Source organism: Aspergillus brasiliensis (genome assembly GCF_001889945.1).
Source record: "Aspergillus brasiliensis CBS 101740 unplaced genomic scaffold ASPBRscaffold_6, whole genome shotgun sequence".
Taxonomy (NCBI): Eukaryota; Fungi; Ascomycota; class Eurotiomycetes; order Eurotiales; family Aspergillaceae; genus Aspergillus; species Aspergillus brasiliensis.
The window spans coordinates 453716-473928 of record NW_027137447.1 but is presented as its reverse complement, the minus strand read 5'-3'; the positions used below and the strand labels follow the sequence as shown (position 1 = coordinate 473928).

At 51.2% G+C, this 20213-nt stretch overlaps 10 protein-coding genes across 10 annotated transcripts; 4 read left to right on the top strand and 6 right to left on the bottom strand.

Annotated features, from left to right (window-relative positions):
* Positions 1 to 218: 218 nt before the first annotated feature.
* ASPBRDRAFT_177273 (uncharacterized protein) lies at positions 219 to 797 on the top strand (the record flags this gene model as incomplete). The annotated part of the gene is made up of 2 exons (XM_067619853.1): positions 219 to 629; positions 705 to 797. The coding sequence occupies 2 exons, from the start codon at positions 219 to 221 to the stop codon at positions 795 to 797; spliced, it is 504 nt and encodes a 167-aa protein (XP_067478926.1).
* Positions 558 to 2110, bottom strand: ASPBRDRAFT_75043 (ER membrane complex subunit EMC3; the record flags this gene model as incomplete). The annotated part of the gene is made up of 5 exons (XM_067629263.1): positions 558 to 1246; positions 1317 to 1478; positions 1534 to 1897; positions 1962 to 1995; positions 2061 to 2110. The coding sequence occupies 5 exons, from the start codon at positions 2108 to 2110 to the stop codon at positions 1053 to 1055; spliced, it is 804 nt and encodes a 267-aa protein (XP_067478925.1). The 3' UTR covers positions 558 to 1052.
* A 169-nt stretch (positions 2111 to 2279) lies between these two features.
* ASPBRDRAFT_65449 (signal peptidase complex subunit 2) lies at positions 2280 to 3405 on the top strand. Its single transcript, XM_067628538.1, has 3 exons — positions 2280 to 2464; positions 2590 to 2888; positions 2950 to 3405. The coding sequence occupies exons 1-3, from the start codon at positions 2419 to 2421 to the stop codon at positions 3232 to 3234; spliced, it is 630 nt and encodes a 209-aa protein (XP_067478924.1). The 5' UTR covers positions 2280 to 2418; the 3' UTR covers positions 3235 to 3405.
* Positions 3406 to 3647: 242 nt separating this feature from the next.
* Positions 3648 to 4960, bottom strand: ASPBRDRAFT_125405 (methylenetetrahydrofolate dehydrogenase (NAD(+)); the record flags this gene model as incomplete). Its single annotated transcript, XM_067617787.1, has 4 exons — positions 3648 to 3731; positions 3790 to 3879; positions 3942 to 4575; positions 4764 to 4960. The coding sequence occupies 4 exons, from the start codon at positions 4958 to 4960 to the stop codon at positions 3648 to 3650; spliced, it is 1005 nt and encodes a 334-aa protein (XP_067478923.1).
* A 1031-nt stretch (positions 4961 to 5991) lies between these two features.
* ASPBRDRAFT_43049 (F0F1 ATP synthase subunit alpha) lies at positions 5992 to 7553 on the bottom strand (the record flags this gene model as incomplete). Its single annotated transcript, XM_067624915.1, has 3 exons — positions 7496 to 7553; positions 7317 to 7437; positions 5992 to 7242 (listed from the first exon to the last, which is right to left on the bottom strand). Exons 1-3 carry the CDS (start codon positions 7525 to 7527, stop codon positions 5992 to 5994), a joined length of 1404 nt encoding a protein of 467 aa, XP_067478922.1. The 5' UTR covers positions 7528 to 7553.
* ASPBRDRAFT_43048 (uncharacterized protein) lies at positions 7410 to 8342 on the bottom strand. Its single transcript, XM_067624914.1, has 3 exons — positions 7688 to 8342; positions 7496 to 7552; positions 7410 to 7437 (listed from the first exon to the last, which is right to left on the bottom strand). The coding sequence occupies exon 1, from the start codon at positions 8105 to 8107 to the stop codon at positions 7910 to 7912; it is 198 nt and encodes a 65-aa protein (XP_067478921.1). The 5' UTR covers positions 8108 to 8342; the 3' UTR covers positions 7410 to 7437; positions 7496 to 7552; positions 7688 to 7909.
* Positions 8343 to 9001: 659 nt separating this feature from the next.
* ASPBRDRAFT_43047 (2-hydroxy-palmitic acid dioxygenase MPO1) lies at positions 9002 to 10317 on the bottom strand. The gene is made up of 4 exons (XM_067624913.1): positions 10080 to 10317; positions 9988 to 10011; positions 9873 to 9932; positions 9002 to 9806 (listed from the first exon to the last, which is right to left on the bottom strand). Exons 1-4 carry the CDS (start codon positions 10110 to 10112, stop codon positions 9354 to 9356), a joined length of 570 nt encoding a protein of 189 aa, XP_067478920.1. The 5' UTR covers positions 10113 to 10317; the 3' UTR covers positions 9002 to 9353.
* Positions 10318 to 10966: 649 nt separating this feature from the next.
* ASPBRDRAFT_54964 (DNA-directed RNA polymerase II subunit RPB7) lies at positions 10967 to 11593 on the top strand (the record flags this gene model as incomplete). The annotated part of the gene is made up of 3 exons (XM_067627323.1): positions 10967 to 11215; positions 11275 to 11355; positions 11420 to 11593. 3 exons carry the CDS (start codon positions 10967 to 10969, stop codon positions 11591 to 11593), a joined length of 504 nt encoding a protein of 167 aa, XP_067478919.1.
* A 1485-nt stretch (positions 11594 to 13078) lies between these two features.
* ASPBRDRAFT_195833 (uncharacterized protein) lies at positions 13079 to 14643 on the top strand (the record flags this gene model as incomplete). The annotated part of the gene is made up of 2 exons (XM_067620907.1): positions 13079 to 13387; positions 13459 to 14643. The coding sequence occupies 2 exons, from the start codon at positions 13079 to 13081 to the stop codon at positions 14641 to 14643; spliced, it is 1494 nt and encodes a 497-aa protein (XP_067478918.1).
* A 966-nt stretch (positions 14644 to 15609) lies between these two features.
* ASPBRDRAFT_125843 (putative RNA interference and gene silencing protein (Qde2)) lies at positions 15610 to 19012 on the bottom strand (the record flags this gene model as incomplete). Its single annotated transcript, XM_067617824.1, has 4 exons — positions 15610 to 17109; positions 17162 to 17406; positions 17472 to 18607; positions 18675 to 19012. 4 exons carry the CDS (start codon positions 19010 to 19012, stop codon positions 15610 to 15612), a joined length of 3219 nt encoding a protein of 1072 aa, XP_067478917.1.
* Between the last annotated feature and the right edge of the window lie 1201 nt (positions 19013 to 20213).

Here is a 20213-nt window from a genome sequence, read left to right as displayed (position 1 = left end):
GACCCATCTTCCTCATAATATCATCCCTCACCCTCACCATAATCATCCTCACCACCCTATCCACAGCCAACACCTTCCCACTCCGAAAACGTCTCCCCCGACCCTTCGTCTCCGCACCACACCTCCGTCACGACCTCCACCTCCAAGACGCCAACAACAATAACTACTTCCCCGATATCAAGGACTGGCTCTCCCACCAGCAACCCACCTCCAACAAGATGGGCAGCAAACCTTCTTCTAACTCCAACTCCAACTCCCACGAAAACCCCATCATCTCCGACGTCCTGCCCAAGAACCGCCTCATCAATGTCTACGCCTCGCTGACCCGGCAGTTCGACTCCGTGGAATCCCGTTTCAACGACCCCTCGAGTAACGTGACGGTCCTGGCACCGCGGAATAGCGCGATCCAGAACCTGCCGCGTAAACCGTGGGAGAATCCCGAGGATTATGAGCGGTTTGGGCAGGCGGAAGCGTATGAGGGCGATGAGGGGCAGGATCGGGCGAGGAAGAATCTGGAGAGGTTTGTGCAGGCGCATGTTGTTGTTGGGAGTCCTTGGGGGGAAGGAGATGAGGGGGTTACCCTTGCTGGGGAGAAGTTGAGGTGGAGGAGGGAGGGGGATAAGATTTATGTATGCTCCGTTCCGTATCCTTTGGATCCTGCTTTTGGGTGGGTGGGTGTTTGCTAACTGACTGTTTTCTGCCAGATTCAACCGGGGAATGTCGAGGTGGATAGTATTGCTGAGCAAGTCTCGAATGGTGAGTTGTGGATTTTGAATGGGGTGGTCAATTATAGTTAGACCCGTTGGGTTTGGGCTGGATGGTTTTATATTTCATTGTGTTTTTGATATTTATTGATGATGATTCATGATTGATGGATGCTGGATAAGGCCTCGTGGCAATGGCTATTAATGAGGATACTTGCATCTTACTTACTTAGTACTCACATTCTGCCCTTATATTACTAGTATGTCATATTGATACATCTGCACTTAATCTAATATATTCAGCAAGTAGACGTCCAAACATACACCCATAAGCCAAACCATCATAACCTAATAGCTTTTCCTACCAGCGTAATGAGCCAGCAGTCTCTCCTCAACGCCATCCAGAATGCAAAAGTGCTCAACAACCTCCAGGTTCTCGGCCTCACTCTGGTACAACTTATCGGGATCCTGGCCCGGCTGGAAGGGGTTAACCCCAGCGGCAGGGTTCATCGACGCCATCTGCTGAGCCATATGGTTGGCCGCTAAAGCAAGTCTGTCAGCACGCTGCAATCCGAAAGAAAAGAAGCAATAAGAAAAGTATGGCGAACGAACCATTATCACCACCCAAGATAAAGCCAAAGACCGACTGCAGCCCAAACAAGTTCAAGAAATACCACGAAAGACTGGACACCCATCTGACATCCAGATCCCGGGTCATAACACCAGACTGCAGCATCGACTTGAACCGAATGGTAAGCGGGAACGGCAATTTCACTAGCACCCTTGTCAGCTCATCCCCAACTTGAAAAGGGAGTCGGATAATCCCTACAAATCACGAATCCCGAAAAGAACGCATTAATCCAACTCATAATGAGCGTCTGCGGGATCATCATCATCATATTCCCCTTCATCATGCCCATCATAGCCTCCATGCCAGCAGGATCGGTCATCGGGTTCGCAGGCGGCTGGCCGCGACTACCGGGATCCTTGAGAAAAGCACCGCTCTGGTAGGCAGAGACGAGGTAGTTCTTCCGCATCTCGAAGGACTCCTTGGAGAGCACGGAGGCGTTATTCCGGAGATTGACACCGCGAATGAGTCCGAGGCGTTCGCGGGATTCGGCCAGCGTCGAGGCCGGCTTCGGGGGGTTGTTCATCAAGACGGTAGCATAGTGACGGAGGATACCTGTCAGGATCTAATAGATAGTTAATTAGCATATATCCTAGTCCATCATTTAGTAAATAAGATCGTCCGCATACCATAACAACAGTGATAGGGAACACAATCCAGTAGCTAAGTCAATCACATCAGCATTTCCCATCAACCAGACCACGCTCAGTCTCAGGAATAAAACCCACAAAAGAGCTGGATCCCGAAGGATCGTCTGCTCAACACCTTGCAAAGCCATCGTGGGCAGAATTGAGCAAGAGTATTTATGGTCTAATCTCTGGAATCGTAGGTTCGGAGGCAGAGAAAGACACACGGAGCTCCCCACGGAAGTTGGATGAGGCGCGGCGGGTTGACTGACTTGCCTTGGCGCATGCCATTGCCGCCGCTTTAGCTTGCGAAAGGGACAGCTCGCCGCAACTCTTCCCCGGCTTAGATCAGAGCTCCACGAAGCCTTTCTTCCACCTTTTACCGAATTTACTTTACATTCGGAAGCTGGGGAGACCAGTACTTTATCTATTTTTATTTGGATATTGAATATATTCCAAGATGGCGTCCTCAGAAGTCCACAAAGTGCCCGTTTACTCGGTCAATGGTTAGTTCGCGATAAACATCACTATTACCACATACATCCATGTTACTATTGCGACACAATACCTGCTCACCTCGCGAGGCTATGCATTTTATTTGATAAATATAGCTAACAATTTCATCAAACAGACATAAAATCAACGACCGATGACGCCCTAGCTCCCTACCTCGGCTCCCTCCCCCAACCCTACACTTTCGCCCAGGATCATACTAAGACCAACGTCCACTTGTTCCTGGGTTACGCTGCCGTCGCAATCGCCGGCTTTAGTTTCTACGCCGAACGCAAGCTCAACTGGGAGGCGACTCATTCACCATGGATCATCGCAGCCGTGCTGTCGTACTTTACTCTGAACTCGCTCCTCACGTACTGGGTTTGGGCCGTTGAGGCGGGTGAGGTATTCCGTGGGAAGCGGAAGTCGGGTGAAACGGTATGCTTCCTATATCCTTAGATATGGGTTAGTCTGATTGAATACTAATATCGTATGGTAGATCTCAATTCGGTCCTCCGTGCAGAAGCACTCCCCGTTGTACAAGCTGCGGGTCCAGTATAAGTCGGCGCAGGGCAAGGTGCTGCAGGAGAAGGAGATCGAGACTTCGTTCACTAAGTGGTTTGCTGCGGATGGGACATTCCACCCGGAGCCGTTGAGGGCCTGGCTGGCTGGTGAAATCGAGGTTCTGGGCTTGGCGGCTAAGGAGACGGAGAAGAAGACTGGGGGTGTTGCGAGCTTAGTGGGTGTTCAGGAGGACACCAAGGATGTCAAGAGGAGGAAGTGAGATGTATATGGAGTGTGGGCTGTGGGTAATCTAGTGGGTTGGAAAGGAAATAGGAGTTTCTAGTCCTCGATTGCATTAGTCTACTTTTCTTTCGCATACGTGAAAATGTGCCTTGTTGTTCAGAGCATTCAGTAGTTGTTTGAACGTAGGGAGCAATATATTCAACGTAATACATGTATGTATATTCATTTCATTTCTCATGCGTGGGATGTCTCAAGAAACACGAATCATACGGCAAAACGGGCATAGCTTATTGTCTTTTTTATACAAGATAAATTGGGTCACGCATGATATATGGCTTCGGTAAAAAGATACAATGAAAGAAGTGGAAGAAAAAAGGAATCTATGACTGGCTCTTCTTAATTCGTCTCCCGTGACACGTTTTAAAGAATAATGGTCGTGGTGTAGTATGGTTAGTTAGCGGCTTCCAGGGTTCCCGGACGCTCGGTGGCTTCAGCGGGCTTCACATCATCCATACGGCTGTTCTGGATGAGTCTCTGCAAGGAATAGTTAGTGGATGAAGTCCCTTCAGCGAAGATACAAAGGGCTACTTACCAGCAAGTTGCGGAGTAGGACAACAATGGTGACCTTTCCGATGGAAGGCACGAAGATGGAGGCCTTCTCCTTCACCTCGGGTCCGAAGTTCTGTTCACACTCTATGTTAGCACTTGGAATAAGGCGCAATTGTAAATGGCTGAGGAACGTACCTTCTCGCTGGAGAAGTTGACACACACAGCACCCTCTCGCAGAAGGCTGGTATCGAACTTGTACTTCTCTCCGGGAACACCAGAAATGACAACATCACACAGAGGCGCCACATCCTTCAGGGTCTTACCCTCCAGGTCGACGACCTCGTGTCTGCCCTTCTTCAGACCCTCACCACGGGTGAACTTCTGAACACCGGTGATATCCACACTATAGACGCAGGCACCGTCGTTCGCCAGCAGGGCAGCGAGAGGGCGACCCACCACCTCAGAGCGGTTCACAACACAGATAGTGTGTCCGAAGAGGCGGTTACCGTACGGCAATATCGTGTTGTAGATGTTGAGGTATTCGAGGATCTTAATGACGGCGAGCGGGGTGCAGGGGAGGATGCACTTCTGTCTCTTGGTCTCGGGGTCAAGGAAACGAATGTTCTGGTACATGTTGAAAATGTAACGGTGGCTCAGACCCTCTACATCCTTATTTATGTCGACGATCTGCTGCAGGTACTGGTCCTGGCGGTTGTTGAAGATGGGGTAGTATACGATGATGCCGTTGACATCGGAATCGGCATTGGCAGCGAGGATAGCTTGCTCGAGATCATCGCGGGCAACTTCACGGAGAGAGTAGCGGAAGCCACTGTGCAAGGGATAGACAGACTACGTTAGCTACGAAGTTGAAATCCCACAATACTGCCTTGTGTGCCAGGCGAGCTCCGACATCGCAGGGTTGAGTCATATGCGCCAAGGGGGCCGGCCTCCAGAGGCAGTAGTAACCACTGGGGGCACAACAGACGTAACTGGGAGTGAAAATGGGAGAATGCTCACTTTTCCTGACACGTCTTCTCCGTCATCTGGGCATACATCAACGCCGCAGGGTCGTTGTTGGCAAGGAATCCCACCAGATGAGGCGGTTTCTCCAGGGTGTGGAGGCCCTGCTGCACCTCCGCAAGCAGGCCATTGGCGACATGCTTGGACAGCATGACCTTGCAAGAGGCCGGGACCGAGTCAGAAGAGGTAGCCATCTTTGCGAATGGAATGGGAAGAATGTATCAAGCGATTGGGGGTGGGAGGGGATACTCTCTCTACTTCAAGGTGGGCTACGGCGGAGGGGCATTAGAAGAAATTTTGGGACGGAAAAGGCTGCTCGCTTATCGATAAAAGGCATGCCCGCATTCGGCCCATCCCATCGGCTCCAGACGGCGAAGCAGCACAGCTTCATCCTGTCCATTCCCCGCAATTTCGCTGGGAATTGTCCCTTGGTTCCCCGGATGGCATGGGTTTGACATCGGATTATTGAACTTCTGATAGTAAAATGAAACATCTGTTGTAATGATTGCAATTCCTACTCCCGGAGCATCTACCACTGGTCAGGACTGGGGAAGGAGGCGCCGGCACCCGACAATGAGACGGACCTCAATGGCTTCTATATATATCCTTACTAGTACTTGACCCTGATCTTATGCCATGAGTTCACATTGGGTCGAGTTACCCCAGACTCGCCGCTATGACCGTCAAAAGTCCCATTGAAGACTGATCCGCTTATCTGGTAATCACTACTGCTCGTCTACTACATCCAGTTACTAGACACCGTGCCATACCGACTCATACGAACCCCGTTTAATCGAACAAAGGAAATCATATTCAGGCTGCATATATGTTGACAAAGGTTTCATAAGCCGAGACCAGCTGGAAGGTATTACACGCCAAACCAGTTAATCCGTCCAATTCCGTTCCCTTGTCGCGCGAAATGATCTAAACGTACAGGATATTAATCGTATCTTTTTTGCCTTTCTCCGCACCACCGCTTTACCCTCCTCTCCGTTGTTCCCCCATAAGCTACATAGATCTGGCAGTAAAAAAAATATCCATCGGATAGTGGCAAAACTACACCTCAACAAATATCTCTCTCGGCCGACCGGAAGCTCGGGTTTTTAACAGGAAAATAAAACAGTGGGTTCAAATTGTACAAGCTATCTTGTCTATACACATAGAGTCAGGATAAAATCGGTACATGGTGGGCTAACTCGCCCCAAAAGAGCATTGTGTTGCTCACCTATGCGTTGAAGGACTTGTTGAAGTTGGGGATGATCTCCTTGAGCTGAGCCTCGAGCTCCTTGCTGACCTGGCCCTCCTTCTCGATGGTCTCCTGGATCTCGGGGTGGTTGCTCTTGAGGTGAGCAAGGAAGTCAGACTCCCACTGGAGGATCTTGGCGACGGGGATGGAGTCAAGGTAACCGTTGACACCAGCGAAGATCAGGGGAACCATGTCGGAGACGGCCATGGGGGAGTACTGCTTCTGCTTGAGCAGCTCGGTAAGACGCTCACCACGGTTGAGGGTCTGCTTGGTGGAGGCATCGAGATCGGAACCGAACTGGGCGAAGGCAGCAACCTCACGGTACTGAGCCAAGAACAGCTTCAGGGAACCGGCGACCTGCTTCATGGCCTTGACCTGGGCAGCGGAACCGACACGGGAGACGGACAGACCGACGTTAATGGCGGGACGGATACCCTTGTAGAACAGCTCAGACTCCAAGAAGATCTGACCGTCAGTGATGGAGATGACGTTGGTGGGAATGTAGGCGGAGACATCACCACCCTGGGTCTCAATGACGGGGAGGGCAGTGAGGGAACCACCACCGTGCTTCTCGTTCATCTTGGCGGCACGCTCAAGGAGACGAGAGTGGAGGTAGAAAACGTCACCGGGGTAGGCCTCACGACCAGGGGGACGACGGAGCAGCAGGGACATCTGACGGTAGGCGACGGCCTGCTTGGAAAGATCATCGTAGATGATGACGGCGTGGCGGCCGTTGTCACGGAACCACTCACCCATGGCACAACCAGTGAAGGGAGCAAGGTACTGCAGAGGAGCGGCCTCGGAAGCAGTAGCAGCAACAACAATGGAGTACTTCATGGCGTCGTTCTCCTCAAGGGTCTTGACGAGCTGAGCGACGGTGGAACGCTTCTGACCGACGGCAACGTAGATGCAGTAAAGCTTCTTGCTCTCGTCGGAGGTGTTGTTCCAGCGCTTCTGGTTAAGCATGGCATCAAGGGCGACAGCGGTCTTACCGGTCTGACGGTCACCAATGATCAACTCACGCTGACCACGGCCGATGGGGACCATGGAGTCGACACACTTCAGACCAGTCTGGACGGGCTGGTTGACGGAGCGACGGGGCAGGATACCAGGGGCCTTGAGCTGAGCACGGCTCTTGACCTTGGTGGGGATGGGGCCCTTGCCATCGATGGGGTTACCGAGAGCGTCGACGACACGGCCGAGCATCTCAGGACCGACGGGGACATCGACCTAGACAGTTTTGTAAGTACAATTGAGCTCGTAAAATCCCTGATATATGGGGGGATAAAAACAGAGATACATACAATCTCTCCGGTACGCTTGACAGTCTCACCCTCCTTGACGAGACGGTCGGAACCGAAAAGCACGACACCGACCTGGCCGGCTTCGAGGTTCATGCACATACCCTTGACGCCAGAGGCGAACCTGATTATTTGTCAATGAATTGAACATAAACAAGGCATATAAAAAACGGGGCACCTACTCAACCAGCTCCTCAGCCTGGACGTTGGTCATGCCATGGACACGAGCGATACCGTCACTATTTTTGGTATTAGTTTCAATTGATTTCGATGGAGAGCGTCAAATAATGGCCGGAATTTCGAATATTTCGATGATATCGATGGGATTGAAGCGGCGGCCAAAATTTTCATCCGAGGGAGAATTCGTCACGTACCCGACGGAAAGGACACGTCCAGTCTCAGCAAGACCAGCCTCCTCCTGAACACCACGGATTCTCTGCTCAAGGATGGAAGAGACCTCAGTGGGAGAGGCCTTGGCCTCAGCAGCGTAGGAACGGATCTGCTTGGAGGCGCCAGAGAGGGGGCCGGGAACAGCCGCGCGAGCCTGTAGTCGTACGCAAATTTTGTCAACATCACGACCACGCAATCAAAACGCGTCAAAGCGAAGCAGCAAGCATTGCGATGTGTAGAGAGGCGATGGCAAGCATCATTGAGATGACTTCTTGGGATGGAATCGGCCAGATGGCGAAGGTATGGTCGACCTGGACAGGGATAGGACTCACCGAAGCGATCCTGCCAGTGGCAGAGGCAGCCGCGACGGTGCGGCTAGACTGCCGCAAAGCGTTTCTGAACATTGTGATGGGGGTTCAGAGGACTGGGAGAGTGGTTTCTCTGAAGGAGAGATGTAATTGGGGGGAGGGAGGAAGAGGAGAAAGGATTGTGGATGGATGGAAGGAGAGCTTTGTCGTCGGGGTTGGGAGGATTCTCAGGACTGCCACTAATCCTAGTTTGCCGAGACCTCACCAACCTCCGAAGCCGCCCTAGTGCGCTCACGGGACACCCACCCACCCCAAAGAAAGTCGTTGCCGGGTGATGTATTCCATCACTGCCTTTTTTCCTTTCCCACCGATCTACTACTACATAAATCTTAGACCATTATTTATTAGTTCCTCTTCACTATTAAACCCTTTGTATTAATTAATCATTATGGTAATGAATTATTTTCACGTTGCTCTGGAGTTGACGGGGGCAGGAAAGCGGTAACCGCTTTTCTTGTGTTTCTCCGGGCCACCTGGCCATCCCATTTTTCATTTGTTCCTTTTCTCGGATCTGCGGATACTGCTGGTTGGCTGGCTTACTCAGTTCATTTTCGTCGCAGCAACCGCCCGCAGGGCCCTGCCAACAACCCGCCCCGTTCTGTGCTCGACACCGCACTGCTTTGACCGGTTGTCCCGGTGGGAAACACCGGCTCGACATGGAGCCTTCCCATGGCTGGCAGCAAGTGGTTCGTTCGTATGTTACCGCTACCCAGATATACCTCCTCTTCCTCCTCTTCCTCCTCCTTCTGCCCGTCAGTGTCAAGTCAAAAAAACTTGACCCAATCTTTTCCCTCTTAACTATGTGTAAATTGTCTTTCCCCCATGCGCATGACAAACACCCCCTCTTTATATCCACATACCAACATACCCGACCTTTTTCCTATTTCCCTTGCCCGTTTTCTCTCCTTACAGTCCGTCCTGACTGCCCAGAGCTCTACTCCGTACCTCCGATGCTTACATCATGATCCACTTTGGCTGCATGGATGTCAAGCCTGCATCAACATCGATTTATTCGCTCATCGCTGAATAATTTGCTTGCTTCTGATTATTGATTAACTTCAAATACCGACGTAGCATGATATTACTGTAGCGCTGGCAGACGTCGAAAACTGCAATCATCAATCTCAAAACTCCAGAGTCACCCAAAAACTAATGCTAATGAAGAGTAATGCCCTCATTTCGAACCACTGGCGTTTTAGCATCAATCGCTGCAGACCACCACTACTGGCCATGAAACCCCAAGTAACAATAGAGTTCCGGCTATCCTACCATAGAGCTTCACCTATTTGGCAGCCTTGCCCTTCTGCGCCTTGAAAGATGCAATCTCCTTTTCCACATTCTCATCGTATCTGGCTTTCAACTCCGGCCGGTAGCCAAAGAAGAAGAGCACTTCCATCCAGACGAAGAGAGGTGCAAGAAGAAGTGCCTGGACCAAGTTGTCCAGCAGGGCCGGAGCTCGGCGCTCAAAGGCACCATGACCGACAAACTGAGCCAGCCAGGACACTACATGAATTCCAGCAAACCAGTAGTTCACGCTGGTGCCGTAGGTAGCCAGTAGGTGATTCGCCCAGGCTGCACCGCCGATTATAAGGGGAGCGACCAGTGCCCCAGCAACAGGTTCGAGGAGGATGTAGAACGTGGAGTATATGATGGCTGCGATCGTTCCGAGGTTAGGAGGAAGGTTTGCGATCTGGAGCGCATCGGGCAGGTTCACGAAGGCCGGTGTGTTCGACGCCTAGTTGGTTCACAACACGTTAGGAGGTCCATCACTATGAAGGGCTCAGGAGATAGCACTTCTTACCAGAGCGATCCCTGTAAAGAGGAGTATCGGCACACATGTGATGTGTATCGCAACATTGACCTGGACGGTACTCAGGTTAGAGTAAGCCACTGATGGGGCAAAGAGGATAGCATACTGGGTTATTGTGATAAGCTCCATACTGCGAGACTCGTTAGCATGGGAATTTCGCATCAGACACTGTGATAGGTGCTAAAGGCGGAGGCTTACAAACAGAAGCTGCTTTTCAAGATTCAGAGCCATTTCTGAATGCGATGATTGCTATGGCTGGAGAGTCTGTTGTAGATAGACACAATAAAAGAAAACCTGCGAATGTGAGACCAGCTCCTTATTTTTTTTTTCGCTGACTGAGTATAGTATTGCCTGATCTGACCCGATCAGCAGGTGGAGAGATAGGATATTCTATGATTTGTTCCTGGCTTTATGCTTGTGCAGACGTCATCCCGGCCTAGGTAAACTCGTTACACCCAAAGGCAGGGCCGAGGATATCGTGATTAATTACGCACTGCGTCTCGTCATGACCGGCAGTGCGCGGACCTACACATTATGCGTCCTGTAACCGTGTATAGGTATGTAATTATTTACCATCGTGGGGGTGCGCCAGACAGTCACGTGAGAGCATCCAGCTCGAGCTGATCAGGACGGAAATCCGTGACCGCTATGACATTGGTTGTCGAATTAACGGGTGACTGCCCCTTCTCCTGTCCGATATTGTGTGAAGGCAGTGTTTATCTGCTGCATTTGTTCTGTTCTGCGCTCTTTATTGTGAATGCGCGCTCCCTTCTTCTGTTGACTTGCTGCATCAGTTTTCGGGGCTTCCCAGTCGTTGATCACTTGTCATCAAGTATTGGCGGCAAGTGCCCGTCTATTTGTCGCAAAACTAGTTCATCGCTTCACTCATTCATAGCGATTCGACTTATTTAGGACTAAAGACACGCGCTACTCGAACATTTCGACCTACACCAACTGATCCCTGGGAAGCAGTAAGATACTGGCTGAAGCTTGGTCTATCGCGTGAATCGCATCCCCCCCCCTCCTCGCGCCACCTTTTGAAACGAAATTTTGTATCATATACTGGACGATCACAAGTGTGCGACATGTTCTTTCTCAAAGAAGAAGTCAAGGTTATAACCTTGCACCCGTCCTACTTCGGGCCCAACATGCGCGAGTATCTCATCAACCGGTTGAACGAGGAGGAAGAAGGTCGTTGTACGGGCGACCATTTCGTGATCTGTGTGATGGACATGGTCGATATTGGCGAAGGACGGGTACTTCCAGGGAGTGGACAGGCGGAATATACCATCAAGTATCGGGCAATTATCTGGAAACCCTTCCGCGGAGAGACCGTACGTTTTGGAGTCGCCCTGAAACAAGGCTGCATATGATACTGACGGTAACCCTGTAGGTCGACGCGATTGTTACGTCTGTCAAGCCCACGGGTATCTTTACTTTGGCCGGTCCATTGTCTGTTTTCATTGCACGAAAAGTATGTGGACGACCGAGTTTGAGTTGAATCACCTAGCCTTGTCGAATGCTAACGAGTTGGCAAGAACATTCCTTCCGATATCAAGTGGGAACCGAACACAGTACCGCCGCAATACACGGACCATGCGGACCAAGTCATCGAGAAGGGGACCAGTTTACGGCTTAAGATCCTTGGTGTGAAGCCTGACGTTGCGGCAATCAATGCCATTGGAACGATCAAGGAAGATTACCTCGGGTGAGTCTTTCCAACCTTTCTGGGGGGTCGGTGTTTGACGCAGCTGTACTGACATTCTACTTTTCTCTTCTTCACCAGACCATTGTAATGCCTTTCGTGATGTATGTGCCGTTAACCTCCACCATTTACCCTAATGATTGATATCGCGTGACCGAGAGGATCGTTGATACTCTTCCTTACTCTACAATTTCTCACACGAGAACAACCACGTTGAAGTATTCTGCCTTGCAAGGAGGTGCGCCCATGGGTAGAATGATGAGAGCGCGCCCAAGGCAGAGTCTTGGGCTTGAATATCATCCACAGGCATGATATCGTGCCTTTTCCTTTGCAGAAACCCGCGCAGGCGAACGGGGCTTTCTGATTGCTGCGAAACCAGACACTAAAATGCACCTGAGAGAAAACCACGACCGGGAGGGCACAGGATCTCCCATGCCAGTTAAGGGGGGAATAGTTATATGTGTGTATATCTAAGGCGGAAAATCTCGAAATGAGGGTCGAAAATAAGATAAAGAAAGAACTAATTCATAGATGAAAGACGACGAGTTCTGGACTTGAGTCTAGTCTAGTAGTATCTAGACTCCTACAGCTTAGCCAAGTAGTCTATACGTAGTGTAGTGCAGTGACCCAAATTATGCAGGCAGGCAGGCAGCACGAATACAGAACAAAGCCGAGCCCAAGCGCAGTTGCCGGAGAGACGCGGGTACTGGTGGCCCATCGTGAAACGCTGGTGTGTCCATCGTTGGAGCCGTGCGCGTGGTTTTCCCCAGTCCTTAGCGTCGTGAGAGATTTCTCGCGAGATTGTGATGGACCCGAATAGACTCAGGCAAGCCATTGACGGTGATGCCCCATGTGAAGACAGAAGATGCATGTTTAGTTCTATCATCCTCACTACTCCGTACTAGCAGCAGTCTACTCTGTCTGAAAGCACATTGGACCCCGTAGTAGTTAGATGAACCACCCCTCCTCATTGGGAGAATGAATCTTTAATGAATAAATCAGTCATGCAGTTTTGTAGGTATAAGAATAGCTCACGGTGAATCCGCCAGACCCCTTTGAAGAAGTCAATTTTGTAGCTGTGAATCTGGCCCTTCTAAATAAACAAGTACTTAATTTTGTGGACTGAAGCCACTTCCCCCGTGATGATTGATTTTCTCTCTCTCTTGTTTGTATTCGATTTCTGCCTGCATTCCTCTTCTCTCAAGACTCGCATCTTCAGTCATCCATTCATTCCATTTAATCTAGTCCAAGTTTACTCTGGACTCGAAAGTTAATCGAGCTCTTGAAACACCCCCAAACCGTGGTTCGCGCCAATCTGCGACGGGCGGTTTCCCGTTCTACTCGCATCTTTCTCTCACTTTCCCTCGGCCTGTCATCAAACATCCCCATCCCTACTGCTAAACTGACCATTGCCCGTGTCTTGTCCTTCCTTTGCCCCAACCCAACCCCCCCTCACATTCGTTTCTGACATATTAATCTACCCAAATCCACCATGTCTTTGAAAGACGTGTACCAGCGTTTTCTGGCTAACCCAAACTCGGCGCCCCTGGCCTCCGATGCGTCCTTGATCTATATCACCACCACCACCAAGCTGGATGGCGCATCCGCGGTGGTTAGCCACCTCACCAAGCAGCAGAGAATTGTCAAAACTAAGTCGGAAAATGTTCTGGATGTGATTGAGAGCGCCAACTCCCTCTGCTTGGACATTGAAACCACCCTGGAGTTTGTGTCTGGAGGCGGGGCCTATCTTCCCTCGCTTGACGATAACTTCCTGGCTGACCACGTCGCGACTTTCCCCACGGTACGTCAGGCGCCCTGTGGCCTCACTCTTCTTCCATGATCCTAACATTGCCTTCTCTTCTTTTTGCGCAGGTCCACATCGTTCGCTTCAATTCGCAGAATCAGATCCAGAATGTCCGAATCTACTGGGACCAAGCGTCGCTACTGAAACAAGTCGAAGTGATCGGTTCCCGTGCTCGCGGCTGGCCGATTCGCGAACCCAAAGATCAGATTCGCCTGATCAAGTCCGCTATTTCCTCCAACCCAGGCGACGACGGACCTGCACCTGCATCCTCATTCCCCGCAACAACCGAGAGCAACGAGGAGCGTAGCAAGAAGGCTTCCCCCGGAAAGCGACACATCAAAGATCCCCACGCCGCTGATTCACTCTTCGAGCTCCTTTCCCCTGAAAAGGACCGAAGCGAGCCAGTTCGTGCACCTCGTGCCCCTGCATCTGCAAAGCCTCCGGCTCGCGATCCCAAGGAAATCTTCCATGAAGACGCCGATATTCCCGACACACCGTCTCGGAGGATCGCTCCCAAAGCTGGTGCTAGCAAGAACTTCCCGCGCGCCCGTATCTTTGATGATGACGAGACGGTCGCTGCAGAAGGTGGTCACGAGCAGATTGCCTATCGGGCTAACCCGAAGCGATTCGATCACTTTGAACTCGGTGGGGACAATAGTCAGCGGGAGATTAAGGAGATGCCCGGCCGCCCTGTGTCGCGCCAGGCACCTCATTGGGACTTTGATGATTTCGTGACGCCAGAGAAGCCTAAGCGCCCGCTTCGTGGAGAGCAAATCCGTCACTTTGGCTGGAGCGATGATGAGCCGGACCTCACTTCGCCCCCGGCCCATCCCCCGGTGCACCGTCCCCGTCCCGATGCGGAAACTCACTTCGTCCTGACAGACGACCCCGAGGAGGACAAGAACGCCCCTCGTATCATTAGTTCCTACCAGAACAAGGGCCTGGGCCTCTATAAGAACCACCTGTTCCAAGACGACGAGGAAGCCGAGAACGCCCCTCTGTCTGTTGTCAACAACGGCCCCAACCGCAAGAAGGACTTTGAATCCCACTGGTCCGTGACAGACGAGTCGCCTCAGAATAGCAAGGTTAGCCGCGAGAACATGAAGCCTGTTCCCGGAGATCGCCAGAAGGCTCTCAAGAATATGCAGTCGTCCTGGGATAACGAGGATCAGTCGCCGGAGAAGGCGGCACCTCCCCAGCGTCGCGCCATGCGTCATCTCAACCAGCGCAGCTGGGATATGGGGCAGAACTGAACGATGTATCCGCAATCAATGAGCTGAACGTCTACACCTAGCCGTCTATCAGATGTACCGAATATCGGGCCTACGCTTCTTACTAAAAATTCATCCAGCGACAAGGAGTCTTCCACATCATGTTTCACTGAAGAGCGCCCCCAAAAGCCTACATATGATACTTACTCCCGCCGTGAACGATAGCAGAATCAACGCATGCACGGATCTATGATAAACCACATGTTCTTGTTGTTTTTCTATTCATTGTTTTCTTCCCTCCCCAATTAAAGATTCCAGCTGTGCATTTTGTTTACTTGCAGTTCAATATGATGGTTTTATTGCTTATTTAATGTTCCCTATTCGCTTCTTGTAAGATTTCTTATGCTGCTAACATTTTTGTTCTTGGTTGCATTGGTTCCATTTATCGTCTACATTACACATTGTTTGCTAAATACGAGTAGTCGGCACATTCTGCATGCCCAGGCACAAGAAAAATCGTACTCATGATAAGCAGATTCACAAATAGCATAGTAGCTCTCTATATGCGTAAACGAATAGTACTAACTTACTGTGGAATATATCATCATAGTATGTGACTATGTATCTCATATTTGGCTCATTCTGGTACATACATATGTCACATATGATCCGGGTAATACATCCGTCATCAAAATCAAATGAATCAGAATCAGTTTATCCTAAAACGGGCAATGAAAGAGAGAAAAGAAAGGTATTTTTTTGTGGGTCAAAAAAAAAAAAATCCTGAGGGGGGTTGACTCCAAACATCAGATAGTAACTTCAAGATAGACAAACCAAATAGTTAGCGTTATCATATCCATCCCAAATCCCACCAGTGAAGAAAGAAATGCAGTACTAGATCATCAATCATCATGTGGCTGAATCACAAAACCAAGAAGGCATGGTTATCTCAAATCAATACTATCCAATATCATGAGTATTTCATAAGCAACATCATCATGTCACACCCTAGATGTAGAACATAGTGTCGCAAACATTCGGATGGACTTTGACGTTCAACAACTCCCTTGCCATGGAGCCTGGGTCAGTGCCCGTGACGACACTTCCGGTCGGAGTGTCTTCGAAGACCTTGCTTAGATAGCAACGAGCTCTGGTGCAAACCAGGTCAGCATAATAGGCGGGCGGGCAGATACTGACGGCCTTGGTGGCTCTGCCGAAGAGGTAGCAGAGACGGTGGGTGAGGCCTTCCAAGATATCTGCGGCGTTTTGGTATGGGGGCATGGCCTTCTCTCGGCAAAAGACCTCGTCCCAGACGGTGAAGTAATGGGCTGGGCGAGCGGTACCCTTCAGAGCAGTGTGCGCTTGCAGGTAGAACTCCCAGTTGCGAGCTTCGGTGACGCCGCGGTCGACAACGGTGCCGTTTTCCGGGTTGCCGAATTTGTCGGCGTCCTCCAGCTTGGTTGGGTAGAAGCGCGTGTGGTGGCGTTTACCCACGATCACGATGGAGATGCGAGGGAGGCCCTTTGAGGTGTCGGAAGCGGGATAGACTTCTTTGCATGCTTCTTTGAGGAGAGGGAGTTCTTGCTGCACCACGAGCTCGTACTGCCCTTCGGAAACTCCGTCGCGGTAAACGATGATGTTCTCGGGGTAGTTCTTGCGGTTGCGAACCCAGCGCCGAAGGTGGGCCTTGAGCATCGTATCCAATTCTGCGACCATTTCTTGCCGGGACTTTTGGATACGAAGTTCCGCGGGCCATTGGCCGAGAGTCGAGTCAATGGAGGCAACCATGCCAGCAACACTAGGGGCTGCGGAGGAAGATCCAGGTGACGGGTGGGTAACATCCACACCGACAAGCATGGTCTTGTTCTGTCCAATGAGGCCTAGCTCTTTGGGATCAATGAGCTGGTTGTTTCCCCCCAACTTGAGGTTGAACTTGAGCCCGACGTTCGCCCAATACTGATCATTATGAGGCTTTCTGAATTTGTCGGCGACGACATTGACATTGCGGACGCCGTACGTCAAATCGCAGGCCCTCTTGACGATATTATAGATATCAGCGTCGTTGCTCGGGAGGACTGTCAGTATGAGCATGGGCTTGTGCTTCTCGATGAGCCCGGCAACGGCTTCGTCGATTATCTTGGTATTCTTCTCTCTATTGTCATCCTCGTGTCCCTTCCTCGTCAAAAGGGCCGTCGTCCCAGTTCTTGGTGGGCTGGCAATCACGCCAATCTCGTTCAACTTGTCTGTAAAACCTCTAAGGTTCGCGCTTAGGTCTTCAGGTCTGATGGCCGGATATCTCGCGTTATCGTAGTCTAGGGCAAGCCAGGTCCAAGAAGGCAGGTTTGTTGAGGTTGAAAACCTGATAGACCTCATGTTCCAACTACCGGAGAAAGGCTTGATCGGCTTTTGATTCGGCTTGCTCTCGTCCCTGTACAGAACGCTAGGCGCCGGTAGTACCCGTCCAGGTACGGTGATCAGCCTGGGATCATTCTGGATGCCGAAATCCACCTGCACACAGACATCAATAAAGCACTCACGAAAGCTTGGGGGCAATACTCACGAGGGTGGGGTTTGGTGACGCTCCCAGACCCAGCACATCTGTCCCCTGCGCCACGATCGACTGAGCATTATGCGGCGGGCTTCGCACAGCAAAGTTGAGCATATTTCGGGTTTGACTGGGCGTGAGCTTGGCGTTTGCCTGCTGACCGGGCACAACCTCACACACTTCAACTGGCAGATAGCTGGGGTTCTCCCTTGTTCCGACGTTCACAACGGGCATCTTTGGGTCGCATTGGATATTGTAGTCTGCAGATGACAATGTTAGTGGATGCAACATACAGAGCAGGCTGAAACGTGGGAGGAGAACTGACTCTGCAGGAAGAAGTCTGCAACACTGATATACCTGCCGGCCGGCTGAGGTCCCGCCTTGGCAGGCTTCTTTCCTTTCTTTGAACGGGGGGTTTCCTGTGATGCTGACGGCTGTTGACCGGGAGCTTCAAGGAAGAATTCCACGTCTTTAGGGCCTGCACCAAGTCTTGGCACTTTGGGAGGCATTGGTTGAGAGGCACCATCCCCCGGATTTGCAACACCAGCGATGCCCTTAATCCTTGGGATGGCTTGTCCTTTCTTGTTCGTTCTCTTGATATGAGTTACTCGAACCCTCAGTGTGCGGATGAATTGACGCAATTTGTGGATCTCACGAGGGCGGAATGGCTCGTAATAAGCGAAGATGTGCGCCAGCGGGCCTTCTTGGTAACAGGCAACGTACTTGACCTGCACGTTCACCAGAAGACGTGAAGTTGCGGCACGAACACTGACAAAGAAGCCACGGAGAGCCTCTAGCCCTTCACCGAGAGAATATTTCTCCTCGCGACCTCCACAGATAGCATAGTGCTTGTTGGCCCCGACAGAAGCGATTGTCGGATCACTCTTGGGTTGGTAGCCCAGAATGATGTTCATGGCCTGTATAACGTCGGCCTTGGACGCGAACATGGCGGCAGCATCAGAAGATGTGAGATAGCTCAGGAGGTCTGATGGGTTGAGGGTGCCTGTGAACTGGCATCTCACTCGGTAGACCTTCGGATCCTCAGGGTACTCGTCCTCATATTCATCCCGATAGCGAACATCATATTCGGCTGCCTCCTGTTCGATCAGGATCTTTTGGTTCGCAATAAGCGTGGAGACGTAGTCTGTCACAACACTGTTCCGAAACTGAGCCAGATGTTCTTCAATAAACAATCGCACAATGTGGCGCGCTTTCCTGCCGGCAGGTTTTTTACCAGCTGCGTCACCTGAGATCTCGAAATGGTAACGGTACAGCTGTTTGCCCACTGACTTTAGCTCGAAGTAGTTTGCGTACAACCTGACAGGCCGTCCCTGGCTGCCAAAACCAGGCCGCAGCGGCCACTCCGCAGGCTTCTTCTGTTTCTTTGCAAGAATAGCTGCTTCGATGGCTTTTTCAGTTTTCTCGACCTGGGGATTGGGGGTAGGGACCGGCCCACCCGGACTAAGGTAGTCATGATGTTAATAAATTGGCGTGCAAAGCAGCCAAAATGCGTGGGGACACTACTCACGAGTACACCGCTGGGCCTTGATCGAAGCCGCCTCGTCCTCCCCGACCTCCGCCGCGACCACCACCACCACCACGTCCACCACGACCCCCATCAGAACCTCTTCCTCGGCCCCTATCAGAACCCCGTCCACGGCCTCCATCAGACCCTCTTCCACCACCTCCCCGACCTCTAGAACCCTCATCACTGGGACCGGGACGGATGGGGAGCTCAGTGGTTGAGCCTCGGCCTCCTCCTCCACCTCTGGGAGCACCGCGGCCCCGACCACGGTCTCCTTGGCCACGATCTCCGCCTTTGCCCCGGTCTCCTCTGCCACGACCCCGCTGGCCTCCTGACGACATGACAAGATGCTTTTCTTTCAAGAGAACCTGTCTTCAGAAAGTCTATGCTGTGAGGGTGCAGAGAGGATGAAGGCAGAACGAAGGTTTTGGGAGTGGGAATGAGCGCTCTTGTAAATTAGTAGGTGTTGCTAACACACCCCCCACATCAGGTTGCTGGGGGGGGCACAGCCTGCTCAATTCACAGGACGAGAGCGCGCGGCAAGGATGGCCATGCAGCCTTGAGTTGGCAAGTGAAGTGAATCAAACACAGTGAATGGCTGGTGCGCCTTGTGTACTTATGCGACCGCAGCTGATGGATCAATCCATCTTACTGTATACAATCGCCCAGGAAGAGAATCCCTGATCAAGAAATGACGTTTAGGGGGATCAGGAAGGCTGGACGCATGGTGGAACAGAGACTGTCACCCAATGAATTGGGTTCTGAGACCGGGTTTCACATGGTTGGAGGGAGGGGGATAGTAAATGGGGGATATGGCATTGATAACGGTAAGAACCAGTATATACGGCAAGTATCGATGTAGCCATGGTCAGCCTGCCAAAAAGCGGAAATCAGCTCATCTTTGACTTTGTTTTTCTTCCATGAATTTACAATGTGATTTGACGAAGCCAGAAGACAGAGGATCCACCTGGATGGGTCCGCAATCCGGCCAGAAGCTTTCTGGACTCATCGGAGGGAGTACTTCCAAGAGTAAAAGTATGTTCCTCACTAGTAGTAAACTGACAGCTGCTGCCTTTGGAGGTGGAAAGTATACTGAGTGGGAGCGAATGAGCTCACAGCTCACTACTCTGTCAGCAATTCCTTACCCAAGTTCGGTGCTACTGGAGAATAAGAATTCTCCCAACGAAAGTCTCCGGTGTCACCGTGCATTTAGTCTCGTTGGTCTTCTATTCCAGTATAACAGAATAGCGTAGGGTCGACACCGACCAACGATCATACGAGACAGCTAGATATGCACTAGTTATCACCTATGTGATTTAACTAGTGAGTATATTAGTTATCCACTATCGGATCAGCCCAGCAAATGAGCAGCTCATCCTCCGCCCAAGGATCAAGACCGCCTCTCAGGAAGACTATCACGGCCGGGTCCAGGCTACTCTCATGGCGAGACAAACGGAACCACTGCCAACTGATAGATCAAACGGACTAATGAGACAAATCCTTTAGTAGTATAGTGCGAGGTCTAGATAGCCGTCTTACATA

What these genes read in the sequence shown, in the direction of transcription:
- ASPBRDRAFT_65449 (XM_067628538.1), top strand. Translation starts at nt 2,419, where the DNA reads ATGGCGTCCTCAGAAGTCCACAAAGTGCCCGTTTACTCGGTCAATG. An exon ending in GCCCGTTTACTCGGTCAATG is followed by an intron (nt 2,465 to 2,589) that starts GTTAGTTCGCGA and finishes TTCATCAAACAG; the next exon opens with ACATAAAATCAACGACCGAT. An exon ending in AGCGGAAGTCGGGTGAAACG is followed by an intron (nt 2,889 to 2,949) that starts GTATGCTTCCTA and finishes ATCGTATGGTAG; the next exon opens with ATCTCAATTCGGTCCTCCGT.
- ASPBRDRAFT_43048 (XM_067624914.1), bottom strand. Translation starts at nt 8,107, where the DNA reads ATGTTCAGAAACGCTTTGCGGCAGTCTAGCCGCACCGTCGCGGCTGCC.
- ASPBRDRAFT_43047 (XM_067624913.1), bottom strand. Translation starts at nt 10,112, where the DNA reads ATGGCTCTGAATCTTGAAAAGCAGCTTCTGTTT. An exon ending in GAGCTTATCACAATAACCCA is followed by an intron (nt 9,933 to 9,987) that starts GTATGCTATCCT and finishes AGTACCGTCCAG; the next exon opens with GTCAATGTTGCGATACACAT. An exon ending in TCTTTACAGGGATCGCTCTG is followed by an intron (nt 9,807 to 9,872) that starts GTAAGAAGTGCT and finishes TGAACCAACTAG; the next exon opens with GCGTCGAACACACCGGCCTT.